The 15,609-nt window shown below is 48.8% G+C and overlaps 6 protein-coding genes across 6 annotated transcripts; 4 read left to right on the top strand and 2 right to left on the bottom strand.

Annotated features, from left to right (window-relative positions):
* Window positions 1-14: 14 nt before the first annotated feature.
* Window positions 15-2,090, bottom strand: N7477_006124 (uncharacterized protein; the record flags this gene model as incomplete). Its single annotated transcript, XM_056967787.1, has 1 exon — window positions 15-2,090. One exon carries the CDS (start codon window positions 2,088-2,090, stop codon window positions 15-17), a length of 2,076 nt encoding a protein of 691 aa, XP_056822541.1.
* Window positions 2,091-2,635: 545 nt separating this feature from the next.
* Window positions 2,636-4,995, top strand: abp2 (putative ARS binding protein Abp2; the record flags this gene model as incomplete). The annotated part of the gene is made up of 3 exons (XM_056967788.1): window positions 2,636-3,290; window positions 3,363-4,382; window positions 4,499-4,995. 3 exons carry the CDS (start codon window positions 2,636-2,638, stop codon window positions 4,993-4,995), a joined length of 2,172 nt encoding a protein of 723 aa, XP_056822542.1.
* A 1,297-nt stretch (window positions 4,996-6,292) lies between these two features.
* N7477_006126 (uncharacterized protein) lies at window positions 6,293-6,844 on the top strand (the record flags this gene model as incomplete). The annotated part of the gene is made up of 3 exons (XM_056967789.1): window positions 6,293-6,328; window positions 6,402-6,468; window positions 6,516-6,844. 3 exons carry the CDS (start codon window positions 6,293-6,295, stop codon window positions 6,842-6,844), a joined length of 432 nt encoding a protein of 143 aa, XP_056822543.1.
* Window positions 6,845-7,474: 630 nt separating this feature from the next.
* Window positions 7,475-7,915, top strand: N7477_006127 (uncharacterized protein; the record flags this gene model as incomplete). Its single annotated transcript, XM_056967790.1, has 3 exons — window positions 7,475-7,507; window positions 7,577-7,681; window positions 7,742-7,915. The coding sequence occupies 3 exons, from the start codon at window positions 7,475-7,477 to the stop codon at window positions 7,913-7,915; spliced, it is 312 nt and encodes a 103-aa protein (XP_056822544.1).
* Window positions 7,916-12,070: 4,155 nt separating this feature from the next.
* N7477_006128 (ribosome biogenesis protein BRX1) lies at window positions 12,071-13,216 on the top strand (the record flags this gene model as incomplete). The annotated part of the gene is made up of 2 exons (XM_056967791.1): window positions 12,071-12,303; window positions 12,370-13,216. The coding sequence occupies 2 exons, from the start codon at window positions 12,071-12,073 to the stop codon at window positions 13,214-13,216; spliced, it is 1,080 nt and encodes a 359-aa protein (XP_056822545.1).
* A 1,446-nt stretch (window positions 13,217-14,662) lies between these two features.
* Window positions 14,663-15,562, bottom strand: N7477_006129 (Rab family GTPase; the record flags this gene model as incomplete). The annotated part of the gene is made up of 6 exons (XM_056967792.1): window positions 14,663-14,790; window positions 14,854-14,934; window positions 14,994-15,309; window positions 15,362-15,384; window positions 15,475-15,487; window positions 15,542-15,562. 6 exons carry the CDS (start codon window positions 15,560-15,562, stop codon window positions 14,663-14,665), a joined length of 582 nt encoding a protein of 193 aa, XP_056822546.1.
* Between the last annotated feature and the right edge of the window lie 47 nt (window positions 15,563-15,609).

Raw genomic sequence — 15,609 nt, forward strand, 5'->3', positions numbered from 1 at the left:
GAGGCAGCCCGGGCTCAGTCTTCATAAGGGTCACCATTCCAGTCCGAGTCGTCACTCGGTTCATCGTCAAGGAAGTCATTTTCGTTGAATTGCATATCGCTGGGTCGTTGGTTGTCGATTCGAATCGATACCACGTCGCACATTCCTTGCACATCGTCTTCTTCAAACTGACCAAAAGCAAACGGAGTCACTTTGCAATTTTCTTGAGCCTCTGAAGCCTTGCTCTCCGCTAGCCGCGAACTGTGTCGGATGGAAGGGGCCGACAGCTCACTGCCAGCAATCCCCGGACGTGAAGTGATCTCATTTAAATCCAAGGTAGGCGGGATGTTGTGCAGCTTTCGCTTACTGAGAGAGCGTAAATTGGGGTTTGGGGGCCGACTGCGTCGTAGAAAGGTTTTCTCCAGTCGGCTGATCCATCGCTCTCGAAAGTGCGCACGATCACGCCAAGGTATTTTAAGGATCGCGCTAATGACTAGTTTCCGAAGGTCTGGCAGTTTTGGGGCAGAATCGATCAATGACATGAAGAATGATTCCGCTGTGCTATGATCCAATCGTCGAAGTTGAATTAATTCGATTTCCTGCAGACTTTCTGGCCAGGTCGGTATCTCGGATTCCTTGATGAGCTCAGCGAAGTGAGGCTCAGTGTCATGGTAGGTAGACGCATCGTGGATGGAGATGTCCATTTTGAATTTTCTCAGATTGGGGCAATAGTGAGCGAGCTCGGTACTAAACGCCATGTTCAGATGACGATTATGACTCAAGGACAGTTCTCGCAGATGTTGGCCGTGAGATTGCATGAACTCAAGAAATGATTTGGAGTAGATACGGTCACAGTTGGACAGAGTAAGAGAGCGGATGGTCGTAGGAAGTCGAGGTAGGAAACTGTCTTTGACCACAGTGCATTCAATGAGCTCCACGCGTTCAATCTCAGGAAGTGCCTGGAGAGATGTAGCAAGTGCAGCTTCTTGGATGGTCAGGTCTTCGGGTTCACCATCACCAAGATGAAGTAGTCGGATGTTCTTCAAACCCCGAAAGGCAGGTCGCAGATGCTTCTCCAACATGAAGGGCAGTAGTTCGGAAGTTGGAAGGAAACGAGCGTTCCAGTCCCAACTGCGAAGAACCAGCCCAGCGCGGTCAATTGCTGCGAACAAATGATCTGAATAAAGCCACTTTGACGGTGTGATATTCCAAGGGGGAATCCCGACAGTGTCATCATCTTTGTGGTATAGTCGCAAGGTCTGGACCTGGGGTGTTTTCTCAACCAACCGTGCAAGATCAAAGTAGCCCAACGTGGGTCCACTCTTGTAGAGAAGAACATGTTCTACGTCGACATGAAGCTCCTTAACTTTTGCGGCGTAGTTCAAAGTACATGAACCTGGCGGCATGGAGAGAAGTTTCAACAAGCCATGGCTCTTGAAAGTAGGAAGCAGAGGGGGAGTGTGGTAGAGAGCTGCGAGAGCGGGTTCATGGAAGGCTCGGCATAACAGTGCCACATTCACAAGCCATTTGACAGAGTCTGTTCGGACTAACTGCTGTTCATTGAGCAGCGGGTAGGATGCACGAAGAAATATGTCAAGCAAGACTTGGTATGGCAGCGTCTGCCATGGAGGGATAACCCCAGATCCCACAAGGATATCGTCGCTTGTTTCCACCTTCTGTCGCTTTCTCAAAGGCTTTCCTAGTTCGTTCTTTATTGTCCGGCGTCGTTTGGGCTTTGATGACTTCGAAGCCGTGCGCCGGGAAGACTGGCGCCTCGGAGCGCTCGTAAGTCGAGGGGAGGGCTCGGCAGCTGTTTGAGATGCAACAACTGATGGATCTGGAGGGTTGACAGGAGCCATATCGTATGATTCAGCATCGCTCTCCTCGGGAATATCACCCCAGTCTGCATCGGTCGACTCTTCGCGATAAGATGGGTGTATATCACGAGGTCGTAAAGTGAGCGACGAACGGCGAGACCTGCCAGACTCGGAATCCAGACCCGCAGTGGCCTCGTCTTCTGATGTGCTCTCATGATAGGTTTGAACTCGCGTGCGGTTTTGACGAATGGGGCGATGGGGCCGGGCGCGCGGACCGGAGCGCGATGGAGTCATAGCGAAGTGGGGAGGGGGCACTATCTTAGATGCGGGCACACAACAACATCATTTGAGAATGCGCACAATCAGGACATTTCACATAAACATGCTGCAGTGGGGGTCAAACTCTAGACCATGGTCAAATCGATCGTTGAAACTCGTCTGGCAAGGCGGATGCAACGGCAGGAACGATCACCCGTTATCGATAAGCAAAATGATATGTGACTAAGCCAGATAGGGACTAGCGTGGAACGTGACTATGGACCAGGCATCAAACCCCCGCCCTCAGGCCACAAGACTAAGCCTGAAATGGCATCACTAGATGTGACCAAAAATAGAAACTCAGCTTCGGAGCTCGAATGGGCCTCCAGCCACTTCGACACTCTCTCGGGTTGTCTGACGGTTTATATTTCTACTGATATTGTGCACAATAATTGTCGGCCCTGAGTGTGCAATAGTGTGGGACTGACTGATGTGACTAATGAAACGCTTGATTGTCGGCCTACGTTGCGTGTGTTTATCCTGCTCTGTGCTTGGGGTTTGGCAGCTGTCCCGATATCGGAATGGAAACCACCTTCCCCGTGATGGAAACAAATGATCACTCAAGCCGAAATGATATCGGTGTTCCGCAAATGGTGATCCAGCAGTTCGCGAGATACCCATCCACCCTGGAGTCCGCGCTCCAAAGTGCTTCTTCATTAGGAAGTGCTCGAAGTCAAACAGAACTGAACAAATCACCACCGATGCATCGCAAAGAAACTCCTAGGAGCCTACAGTCGTCTCCGAAGGGAATACGCTCTGCTATACCCTCTTCTTGGGCCGCTCGCTCCGTTTCGTCCATGTCTCCACCACTCTTCGAGGTCATGCGTCAACATCAAATGAAAGATCCCACAGATCAAGCAGAATCTCGGGTGCTACCTTCTAAAGACGTGAATGACGAAACAATTGATGATACCTATGTTATGTTTATATTGTATTGCAACCCCAATGTCCCTTCATCTGTTGATACCTCCGAGCTGAGGAAGACGTTTCGCTGCCCCCCACGCAGCGATGGCAAAAGCTTCAGTGTCTTCAGGCTATTTGAGCTCATTCGCAAGCTTGATAAAAAAGAGCTCAAAACGTGGATCCAATTAGCGATTGAGCTCGGCGTGGAAACCCCCTTCAGTGGAAAAGAAACAAAGTACTCAGAAGGTTCAGCAGTACGCTGTCAGGCTCAAGGTACGTTCCGACTCACTGTACCGTTGAATACCTCTAATTCATGTTAGCGTTGGATGCGTGCTATGCATGTAGATGCTTTCTTCGAGTATTGCTTGGGTCATCCTCATGCGTACTACACTCAGCTTCCACCTTCCGGCCCTTTCGTGAGCGAATCCCGCGACGGCGTACCACTTGAGGAGGACTTGGCACTACGAGCTTTGGTTCCTCAGTGGAAGCCTAAGCGGGGTAGGAAGAGAGCCGAAGAAAGAGAACTCGAAGAGGAAAAAGTAACCAAGAGGCCCCAGCTAGACACTTCTGTGTCAGCGTTGCATCAGGGAAACTTTCAAGAACACTCGATTACCTTTCCACAGAGTGCTATCCCTTTCAGTGCATATACTGACAATGATGGTCACGATCCATGGATGACGGCGTCATCTGCATTCCCTCAGGCGGGTGCGTCGGACCAACATGGACAAGAACCTCGCTGGAGACTCCCAGAACGAGATACATCACCCGCTAATTATCCCCAGTCAGCCATCATTCCCAGAGGAAACCAAGCTGCTGATGTTATCATATCCGCCGAGCCGATGTCAGCTGTTACGCCATCATCGAGTGATAGGAACCGGATTCGGCGGCGACATGGCCCGGCTGTTTCATCTGCGTGGCCGAGCAGCAATGGCTCATCGACTGGCAAGAGCCGAGGGAGGCCACCCAGTAAGCCATCAGCGTCAGGATCGTTTTCCACCTTTCAAGTCAACCCTAGTCGAGAATCTTCACAAATTCCACAAGGATCTCACTTTCTATCCTCTCCATTCCCAGTTGACCAAAAGTCCTCGACTTCAAATCCAACATCCTACAACCAGTCACCCAACCGCACGAATAATGGAAGGCCGGGTAAGCTTCAACTGCAGGTTCCTCAAAACTTGGGAGCCCCTGTGAGGTTGGTCACGCCCCCAACTCTGTTGGTCAATGGAGTAAATGGTGCGGTCATGCCGCCAGTGGAGAAGCCTCAAAGCCCTCGACAACGTCATGACGCAGTCCCTGTTGATAGTCAAGGCCTTGATCGTGCCGACTCCAATATCCCAACGGATAAAGTAATTCGCGCTCTATCCTGTGAGCTTCTCCAAGCCCGTATAACGGGAGGGCGGTACCATTGAATGATGGAGAAGCCCATGGTCTGGCTTCGGAAATGGTGGCTAGAATTCTGACCATGTATTCGCATCTGCCAGGTGGTATTCCATCGCCTCTTCTGGCATTCTCCCTGGGCATAGGTCATCACTTCGACAATCCAGCACCTCATCCAGTGATGATCATAATCACTGCTCATTCCAATTCCTCGAGTAACCACGGCGATAGCATAGCTCAAGGGTCTGATATTGAGACAAGATTTACCGTTTCGCTCGAGTATAGCCAGTCATGTCATTTGTCCATGCAGATCGCTCTTGGAACTCACAGCCTGCAAACAGCAGATTCTGGTTCCTTCAGTAGGACCATGATAACAACGGATCCGCTCAACGACTCTGGGAATAATTTTCTAGCCGAATTTGATTATGATGAAGAAGAAGAAGAAGAAGAAGAAGAAGAAGAAGAAGATCTGAAACTTCCTGTCTCTGAATCAACGTGGAGGCAACGATACATGAAGCTACGAACACAGATGCAGAAGAAGGAACGGGCTTTGTCTCAATATAAACGCAAAATTGTGGAATCTGTTATGGCTGATATTTAAGCTTGTTTGTGATGACGCCATAAGTATCATATGCGCGTGCGAAAGAGAGGAGAGTGGCTCAAAGGACACTGTACCTGTAAGGCGATATGTTAGACTTGCCAGTAGCTGCTAGAGAAGCAGATGTGATGAGGTACGAAATGTATATATTGTGTTCAAATGCCCACATTTATTCGCTTTCCATCGACCCCGTTTTCTTGTCATTGCGCACACATTTCCATATAAAGCTTTTTATTCTCAAAACACCCCTTGGTATAATTAAGGATGAATCGAATGGAATTTACAAAAGCTAGTTTAAAATCAGATGTATCTAATACGAAATGTCAAAATAGTCTTACTACTTGTGAGTACGGTCAATAGCTGCCAAACTCACTCAAAAGTCGAATATACTATGTGTAGGGAATAAATTGAAACTGAAGGCGAGAATACAGCCAGGTAAACCAGAACTAATAAAAATCGCTCTCTCAGGGTGAACCTAGATACAAGTTAATGAGCGATCTCTTGGACTTGATTTCAATTGCTTCGATACATGTGCCGTGTAAGTCAAACAGCTGAAAACCCAGAATCAATTCCCCCAATAATTCTCGGCATTCAATGATTCCAATTGCCCAATTCCACCCCCAACACAACTTAATTACCTCTCAGACCAATTCTCTCCCCTGTAGCACACTGAGACGGATACTTATTTCCCACGTACAGGGTAGGTAATGAGCCTGGTGCCCTGAACGTTGTCTGACGTGAAGAGGAAATTGGTGAGAAACGGTTCACCACAAGGAGCCAATGCCATCATGGGTTTGTGGGATGATGAATGGCACTATCTTTGGAGGTCCAAGAGTATCGCGCGGATTCCGTGGTCAGACAGTAACAAGAAGAGCTTGGAGGCGGTTTTGCCAGGAAGTATCCGCCGAATCCTCTTCATTCAATTGCATTTAGTGAGATGACACCCGCGCACAGCTTTTCAAATTATCTGAGCCAAATTATCCCATCAAGTAATTCCTAGCTTAGTGACTATGTCTAGCTTCAAATGGAGCTTAGTAATTCTCTCGAGGCGAAGTCAGGTAGAAGATCGCGTGAAGAAAGCGCGTCCTCTCTCATTTACCTAACAAATCTTCTGCTACCCAGACGCTCACTTTCCTTGACTCCAGCTCTCACTAGTTCATTCCAAGGGTTACTTTCTCGACACTCCAGCTACTTCCTTCAATCTCACTCCAACTCTCTTCAATCTCACTGCAACTCTCTCCAGTCTCACTGCACACCATCTCAATTACCATTCCAAGACCGCAACCTCAAGCTCGCCACGATGCCGATTCGTTGGACCGCAGATGCTGACCAAACTGTGAGAATCTCCTCTCTTTGCCCGCTTACTTCATCTTTCTAGAGTCAGGGTTAACAAATGCTCTCTTGTACAGCTTCTTTTGAAAATCCTGGAGACTCAAGACCTGAACGTTGACTACGCCAAAGTCGCAGCCGCCTGGCGTAAGTACCATGCTCACTCGTACCATTTTTGCCTAACAAGTTTCTAGCCGGACCTGCTGAAAATCGCCCCACCCCTCGTGCAATCAGGGAGCGTCTTGTCAAGATCAGGGAGAATGCTAAAGACACTGCCGGTCTCGCGCAGTCAAGCCCGTCACCCCGCAAAGGACGAAAGTCTGTTTCCAAGGCGGGTACGCTCAAGAAGACCGGCCTGAAACGCAAGCGTGTATCCACTCCAACCCCTGCCTCCACTGAGGAGGAGGCCGAATATGTTGCAGAGGACACCTCGGAGTATAAAGATCATGAAAAGCGGGTGAAACCCACTGATCCCAGCCGCAACGTCGAGGAAGAGGTGGATAATTTCTGTGGAGAGGCTTAATCATCGACTGAGAGATGGCCAGTGGCAGGCTTTCTGAGGAGTCAACTTGCCTGCCGCTGAAATTAGGCTTCTCAATACGCGAAATTCTGCGTTTTTGAATTTACATCGCCATAATGCGATGTCTGCTCTGTTTTTGATGTGCCCTCCGAGCTGGTAAGCTCTTCAGGCACTTGCACATTTTGCTGGAAATGTCCTTGACACAAGCAAGGCAAAAAAAAATTAATTTAAGAATCGTCTTGAAATGCTCCCCAGAAGAGTCAGCTCCATTGTTCGCTTCTTGTGTAGACAACTGTAGTAGGGTGGTAGTTATGCACCGGGCGACAACTGAAGGCACAATCGAAGAGAAGGGAGCCTGCAGAGCAATAAATGAACAAAGCGATCGAGACCAACTTTCACGTGCCCCTGGGTTCACTCACACCAGTCTGTGATCTCACGGGTCACGCGAGTCCTGACCTGAGCTGCCCTCCACGACACAGTCAAACACGACTTCATTGCCAACCCTCTTCAAGCATACCCCAACCCCTTCACGCAAATGCGCCGACTCTTCAGCATTTGAATCGCACATTCTTTGTCCCCATTCCGGACTTGTCATTATAAAGCAAAGTATTCGGTCCAGCGAATCACGCAGTCATGGTTACCTGGAGCCATGAAGCCGACAAGCGAGTACGTGTTCGCTTCAAAGGACCTCGTCCAGCCTAGAATAACCTCATATGCTCTGACACACCTTTATAGCTGCTTGTTGAGATCTACAACCTTGGTTCTGGTTCCATTGACTGGGACGAAGTTGCTCGCCGTTTCGGCGACGGCAAGTGGCACTATTCCATATCTCCAAACCCGGTTATGGAGGATATCAGCTGATATTAAATCTCAGGATGTACTGTCCATGCAGTTCGGCAGCATATTCGTGGGCTAAAGAAGCAGCTAGAGGCTTCGTCCAAGGACACGTCGGCTACGGGCTCTAGTGTCTCAAAGGCCAAGCGTGCTGTTACCCGCAACAAGTCCATCAAGGGTGAAACGGAGCATATCGATAGCGATGCTGAGGAGAGAAATACCCAGTCCGACGAGAACTAGTGTGTTTCAACCTCTGAGCCTCCGTGCGTCTACTAGCTGGAGACGTCTCTATTCGACCTCGCCCTGAATCCTTTCTGCAATGCAAATGAGACTTGTGGCAAGACCCCTTATGATGTTACATTGTGGAATTTCTTCCCAGAACACAATTCTATTGTTTTGTCTGTTGAGGTTCCTAGCTTTTCCTTCAGGCAAGAACTTTTTCATTTGCGTGCAGCTGGTCAGAATGCTCAATCATGTAAACAAAACATGCTTCTGATTTGACTGTCTATTCTCGGTCTAGATTATTGCGAAACAATTCCTCTTCCGTTATCTAAATATTAAAAATCTTCTAGTCGCCGCTTCGCACCTGTATCTAGAGCGTCGCAAACATCATAGAGATTCCTTAAACAGCCAGTTAGAATTTATAAGATCAGTGCTCAGAGATCTTGAGTAGTACAGAGGGGTGCTATTGATTTAGCTTGGAGTTAAGACAAGCGACATAAAGAAACATTCTCAGGCTATGGTAGAGATAGACATTGTGTGTGTGTGGGAACTACCCAAGCCTTCATGAATTTAAGTCATCCATTTCCATTGTCTGAATGATGGCTACAGTCCATACATTTTTCATGAATTTGACGAAGTTCAAATCTTTTCACCTTATTTTTCTTGGATACGCAGATTGTCTATCACGCGGTATGATCGCTTCCGGTCAGACTCTTCGGCTACATCCTGACCTTCTTGTTGGCTTCTGGTATCACCCTACGATCTATCAAAAGGTCTGAGATGTTTAAGATCACACAAAGGTCAGATATCAAGGAGCTGATCAACATTCCAAAAAAGCCCACATACGCAGCGTGAGAATTTCATCCAGGCAGCCTTCCATCTGCCCGATCTGTCACCCTATCATTTGCGAAGCTCCTCAATCTGTCTTGGAGCTTCACAGATTTCCACGCCACGATCAATCTCTGGCTCGTCTTTGATCTTGACGGGTATTGATCCCCGTTGAGCTGGTGCAGGAGACTCCCATGTTATCACAGGCGCGTTGTTGAATATTGGTTGTTGCAAAGAGAAGGTACGCGTATTGACTTCGTTGGGTACTGGCATTGATGAATATGGACTTTCATTATGCAGCAAACCCGACGCCTGTCGCGGAGATGAAACACCAAAAACCATTGAATGTTGCAATTCATGAGCCACATAGTGTGACGAATTTGATGGGCATGGCATGCTGTCAAAAGACATCATGCGCTGGAAATGATGTTGAAAGCTGGGAATATCGGCGAAAGCTGGATTCGCAGCATTCTTCGGCTCCCCGGGCTCGCACTTGATGCATGCGCTCGATGAGAAGTGAGGACTGAACGGCTCCATCTTTGGCACCGGCCCTGGAGCTGACATCGAAAATTGCATTTGCATTTGCATTGGCGTGGGGCCAGGGCAGATGCGGGCAAATCAACCTTGGACTCACCTTTCTCGCCCTTCTTAGTATTTTTCTTCCTTGCGTACTTTCGGACTGATGAAGGATCAATCTGGACTTGAATCGTGAATACCGCATGCGCGGTGCGTGCCCGTTTGAAATCTCGAGATCAGACGCAAGCCGATTCCAATCGACCTAAAATTGCCTCGCAGTCAGTCATTGCTTCAGCTGTGGATGCAGACGATGGGATATTCTCACACTCTTCACGTCTAGCTGCTTGATGAATGCGTAAAGAAATAGGGGGGGGGTTTGGCCCTCGGTTTCCAACACTTTGCTTCGCTGGCCCATGTTTAGACCTGGTAGCTTTGGAACTGGTAAACACAAGGATGTGAGGCCATGAATCTCTAATGATGATAATTGGATTGAGTGGTTTCCAGTGGGAATCTAGATCGCACTATTCCAGCACGCCCATGGCTTTTGATAAAGAGCGATAATTCCCATGGACAAAGGACTCAGAGGAAAACATGCCAGAGTATTTGTCCACATACTGACGATGGAACTCAAAGGTGCCATCATTGATGAATAGTCCACCGCAGAAGGCTACTATCTAGCACATTGATCTAAGGGTTGAAAGGTGCGACACGCGATACCAGGCCAGCACACCACCATGGGTTTCTGAAGGCACCAAAGAAGACAAAATAAGCATCGAATGCGGGTTTTATCCCAATAAGAAGAATCACTCCATTCATCGGACAAGAAGTAGCGTTTGTTGTGACAATGCGCTATGCACGTGATGTACCTTGCCCTGGCAGCAAACAAGTAGTGCGACGAATGGCCGATGTAATCACGAGGGCGTTGAAAGACCAGACTTTCCCTGTGGTTTCAGCACGGTGCTCTTGTCAAGGAAAAAGACTGATTTTGATATATGTCTGATGAAGTGTCTATTGATGAATGCTTCGAAATTCTGCCGTGCATATGCTTCAAATGCGTCATGGCATGAGTGGGCTTTCAGAGTTCCCGCTTCCCGTTAAGACTATTCAAACCAAAGATTCCACACCTTGCATTGTTGTTCATCCACCGGCGGGTTGATGATTTCCAGAGCACGTCACACCTTGGTCTTTCCCCCAAAGGTCGCGAAAACAGATCCTATGACTAATCCGCCCCGCGCTACAACCCGAGATTCTATCAGAGTTACAGCTTTGAGTCTACCCCGACCCTGACTTTCATTTATGCGCTCCAGTGTCAAATGAAAGTATTATCTCGTAGAAAAATTGACATGTCTCTCGTTGCAGTCGGGGCATGCTACCTCGACACAATCCTCACGTAAGTTGTTCATTACCAAGCATGTCGAGAAATCCATTGAATTTCATGGACGTGAGCCTAATATGACTGGACCAAAAGTACACCCTACTATCCGGAAGAAGATGATAAGTTGCGAGCATCAAGCATTATCCGTCGACGAGGCGGAAATTGTCCCAACACTCTGGAGGTACTGCAACAATTAGTTGCCCACCATTCAACAGCAATCAAACCATCTTTGAACCTCATCTCGATCTTACCCGCAAAGGAGTCATTAGCCTCACAGCAAATACGTTCTTCATTTGAGCCCCATGTGAGACTCGACCATTGCATCTACCGCGAGCAGTTTCAAGACCTGGCTTCATGCTTCATCATCAAGAGCCAATCGACTGGTAGTAGAACAGTCGTCAACTATAATGAGCTACCGGAGATGACTGTGGAGGATTTCATTCCCATTGCAGATAAGCTGGGTCCCCAGGCGACCTGGTTCCATTTCGAGGTGTGTGGACTTTGCATTGTTGCTCTGTTACTACCGAGAAATTCAATACTGATGATCATAGGGTCGAATTCCAGATGTAGTCTTGGGCTGCATTGTATATCTCAGGAAGCATTTCCCCTCTATTTCCATAAGTATCGAGGCTGAGAAGCCGGGCCGGCCTGGTCTCCAGGAGCTTGCCGATGCGGCCGATGTGATCTTCATTGCAAAATCATGGGCGCTCGTAAACAACCCCGCTTACTTGAAATAATTTTTTCAGATCACTAATCATCAGTCTAGAGCAAAGGATATACGTCAATAGAGGATTGTTTATCGAAACAAGCCTCAAGGTCACCAAAGTAGGTGCGCGGTCATCTGATTATAGAGCATCAACTTACCGTTTTGCGATTTAGGTCACTCATATGCTGCACATGGGGCGCTGATGGAGCCGGCGCTTATGACGGAAGAAGAACCAGAGAAATTATCGTGATCCCTGCTTATGGAAAAGTACACGCTGAAGTTGTTGAGTGAGTTAAGTTTCGGAATACTAATTTGTAAGAGACCTACTGACAACTAAAAGCCCTGTTGGAGCTGGAGATACCTTCATTGCTGGTATGCTCTATGCATTGAACTGCAAAGACAAGGACAAGCCCATTGCGCAATGTGTTGAATTTGGCACGAAAGTGGCGGGCATAAAAGTATTCCAAGAAGGATTTTCTGGGCTTGATCGGGTACTTCTACAATGACAATGAGTTCCAATGGCTGAAAAAAAAGCCCTCTTCATGATAGAAATAAAATCAATTGTTATCTCTATCTTTCCGTATTGGCATTGGTCAATTGTAAACTATGGGGCAAAAGGCAGATAGACACACGTGACACTTGGCATGGGTCGGGCGGTGAATAACAAAAAATATTCTGCCATCAACTTTTCTCCGAAGCTTCTTGCTCAAATTCAGTCACACTTGCTGTTGCGAATTCGAAAGTCACCATGGCAGCAGTTTACAAAAGTATCGCTAAGAAGAAGGCGCGTCAGCCTGTCGAGGACGTGGATGAGGATATGGACATGGAAATGGAAGATTTGTTGAACGATGCGGACGACACCACCGACAGCGAAGAAGATGAGGAAGAAGACCGTATCGCTGAGGCCAAGAAGCAGCTGGCTGCTGGATTCATGCCCAAGACCCGAGTTCTCATTCTCACCTCTCGAGGTGCTTCTCACCGGTAAGAATCACAATTACAGTGTTGCAGGCTTCTTTTGCTAACCGACGGTTCTTTGCGACCTTCTAGCCACCGACACTTGATGACCGATCTCTGCGCCCTTCTCCCCCACACCCACAAAGAGACCAAGCTTGACACGAAGAAGAAGACCGCCGGTTACAACTTGTTGTTGAACTCGCTCGCCGATCTCCACTCGTGCAACATGATTTTCTTCCTGGAGGCTCGCAAGAACGGGCAAGATCTCTACCTCTGGCTTTCGCGCCCGCCGAATGGCCCTACCATCAAGTTCCACCTCAACAACCTGCACACCATGGGCGAGCTCGGTGCCGGATTCGCGGGCAATTGCCTCAAGGGCGGCCGAGGTGTGGTGGTCTTCGATAAGTCATTCGACGAGCAGGGTCCCGACATGGCTGCACCTGGCTCTGAATACCGGGGTCTTATCCGAGAGATGTTGCGCGGTGTCTTCTGTGTCCCCAAGCGCGGTGTCAAGGGCATGAAGCCTTTCGTTGATCGTATCATTGGTATCTTCGGTGTTGACGGAAAGATTTGGATCCGCGTGTACGAGATTCGCGAATCCGAGGGTAACAGCAAGAAGGACGGCGAGGAGACTGCTAAGCCTACTCCCAAGGGCAAGGATGGCCTGCCTGAGGTCTCCTTGGTGGAGATCGGTCCCCGCTTCGTCCTGACCCCCATTGTCATCTTGGAGGGCAGCTTCGGCGGTCCCGTCATCTACGAGAACAAGGAATACGTCAGCCCCAACCAGGTTCGTCGTGAGATTCGCATGAGCAAGGCCGGCCGCTATTCTCAGCGCCGTGATAACCAGACGGAACGCGTCGCTAAGCGTACTGACCTGGGCCTCACGGACAACTCCTCCCGGAAACCGGACGCCATGGAGACAAGAAAGCTTTTCGCATAGATGGTCTTGTGTGTTTTTTCGTCGCCAATTTCCTCGAGCATCTGCCCTTCGGGACTACTTCGACTACATGTATATCTGATGCGACGTTTCATGGTCTATTACGGCGTCAAGGCAAATTTTCATATCGGTTAATGTCAAAAAGTATTTCGCATTCTTATCAAGTTCTACGTCCTCGTAAATCATACCTATTCCATGCTCGATACTCACGAGTACTGATGTATACCGTCACGTCTTCCAAGCGTAGATCTTAGGCTCTTCTGCCTTAGCCAATTGAGGCAAGTTTCGGATCAGAATTGTTACTGTAGTCGTGCATATTGCCCTACAGCTCCTCCGATATGACGCTGAATATATATGTCCTGATCAATGCAATCTGAGGAACCTCGACAGCATGCCCCTCTGGTGCTAGTCCGGTGTCAGGATCTGCAAGTACAAGCCTCACGGGCGATAACATGCGAGCATCCTGCAGATGAATGATACGGGCTTACCCACTTCAAAAGGCCCTTGGGTATTCCAATGATTAATTCTCAGGAACTAAGGTGTACATGTCTACACAGACTCAAACGATAGATGTGCTCTCTATTTTGAAGCCTCCAATGTCTCCCTAAGACGGATGGAGGGTAATTTGAGCCGGGAATTGCTATGGACACGCTTCAGGCTAATTCAACCCTTTCCCTTTACTAAACCCTAAAGATCTTTGGATCTGCAAATTCATTACAGGGCTTGCAGATAGGGTTTCACTGATTGGCTCAGGAGGAACCTGCGGCTAGGCGAAACGCAAGCTAATACAGATGTTGGCAGGGGGCCTAGATGTGTATGTGGCTTCCAAGCGCTTTAGACGAGAAGAGAATCCACCACGGATTGAAGGCCATGCAAAAGGGCCTAAGTACATTAGGGGATTGGTGTGGCAGCGCCCTGCACATGTGGGAAAGTGGCCTCGGACAAGCATAGTCAAGTGGAGACTGTAATGTGGACCCAAGTCGTGGCATCTGGACCGACCTCTAGACTTTCACAGTTCACAGTCACAGTGCACCACTTTACGCAGTAGTCACGCATTACTCGACAACTCAAGGTACGACTGAATATTCCAGACCCAGGGGTATGAGGCGTATACTGAATTTCAAGGCATAAATAATCACACGTGACGCCTAGCCATAGTGCAACTGCGACCGCGGGGAAGGGGGTAAGAACAGAACTGATTAGGAACACCTCTGGCGGAGGAATCAATTTCATAGGGGACCAGAGCAAGAAATAGACCAGAAAAGAAAAATCGAAGCCAAAGTCCGACTATTGGGAAATATGTCCTGGTGGAACACCTCGTCCCATGCTTTCTACCGCATCCCGTTTGTGTATCATTGCATCAAATTCCACACTCCGTCACGGACCCAGGCCATTCCAGTTTCACATTGTAAAAAAAAAGAGTCGTTGCGGTCGGTCCTCCTGGGTCGTCTAGCAGCAGCCCTGCTTCTGCTCACTGTCCTGGGGCGTGAAATCGATGACCGGCTGGCGGGCACCGGGCTGGTTCTGGCCAGACTCACCGGAGTCGAGGGCCTTGCTGGAGACAATGCGGTAAATTTCTAGTACAGAAAGAGGTAGTTAGCATAGGCACATGCTTGGTCTCGTGTCCGCAAGTTACCCACCTGTGAGGATATTTTGGAATGCAAGCTCGACGTTGCTGGCGTCAAGGGCAGAAGTTTCAATGAAAGAGAGGTTGTTCTCGCCTATCAACACGGTCAGTACTAAAGCCCCGCCATTGATTTCCCCGAGTCTCGACACATACTGGCAAACTGCTTGGCTTCCTCGGTGGGAACTGCACGGAGGTGTCGCAAATCGCTCTTGTTACCGACCAGCATGATCACAATGTTAGAGTCAGCGTGGTCACGCAGCTCCTTCAACCACCGGTTGACATTGTCGTAGGTCTGGTGCTTGCTGATATCGTAGACGAGGAGGGCACCGACGGCGCCACGGTAGTAGGCAGAGGTGATGGCCCGGTAGCGCTCCTGACCAGCAGTATCCCAGATCTGTGCCTTGATGGTCTTAGAGTCGACCTGGATCGAACGAGTCGCAAACTCCACGCCGATGGTGGACTTGGAGCTCTAGGTTGAACTCATTGCGGGTGAAACGACTCAACAGGTTGGATTTACCGACACCCGAATCTCCGATCAACACCACTATTCAGTCGTTAGTCTATCCGCAATCGACATTCGGGCCGGTCGCCGGCGAAAGAGGAGTGAGGCGATATCCACACGAGGCAACGTTACCTTTGAAGAGAAACTGCAGTCAAGGTCAGCGGGCAAGACAAATAGAAAGATAGCGGCGGAAACTCACGTCGTATTCGTCGTTGGCCATGGTGAATAAATGGTAAAAAAAAGTGGTGAAAAGAGAAGATTAGAGAA

Source organism: Penicillium maclennaniae, assembly GCF_028827695.1.
Source record: "Penicillium maclennaniae strain IBT 15551 chromosome Unknown utg000005l:1.0-2652337.0:1.0-2654196.0, whole genome shotgun sequence".
In the NCBI taxonomy this organism is placed as follows: domain Eukaryota; kingdom Fungi; phylum Ascomycota; class Eurotiomycetes; order Eurotiales; family Aspergillaceae; genus Penicillium; species Penicillium maclennaniae.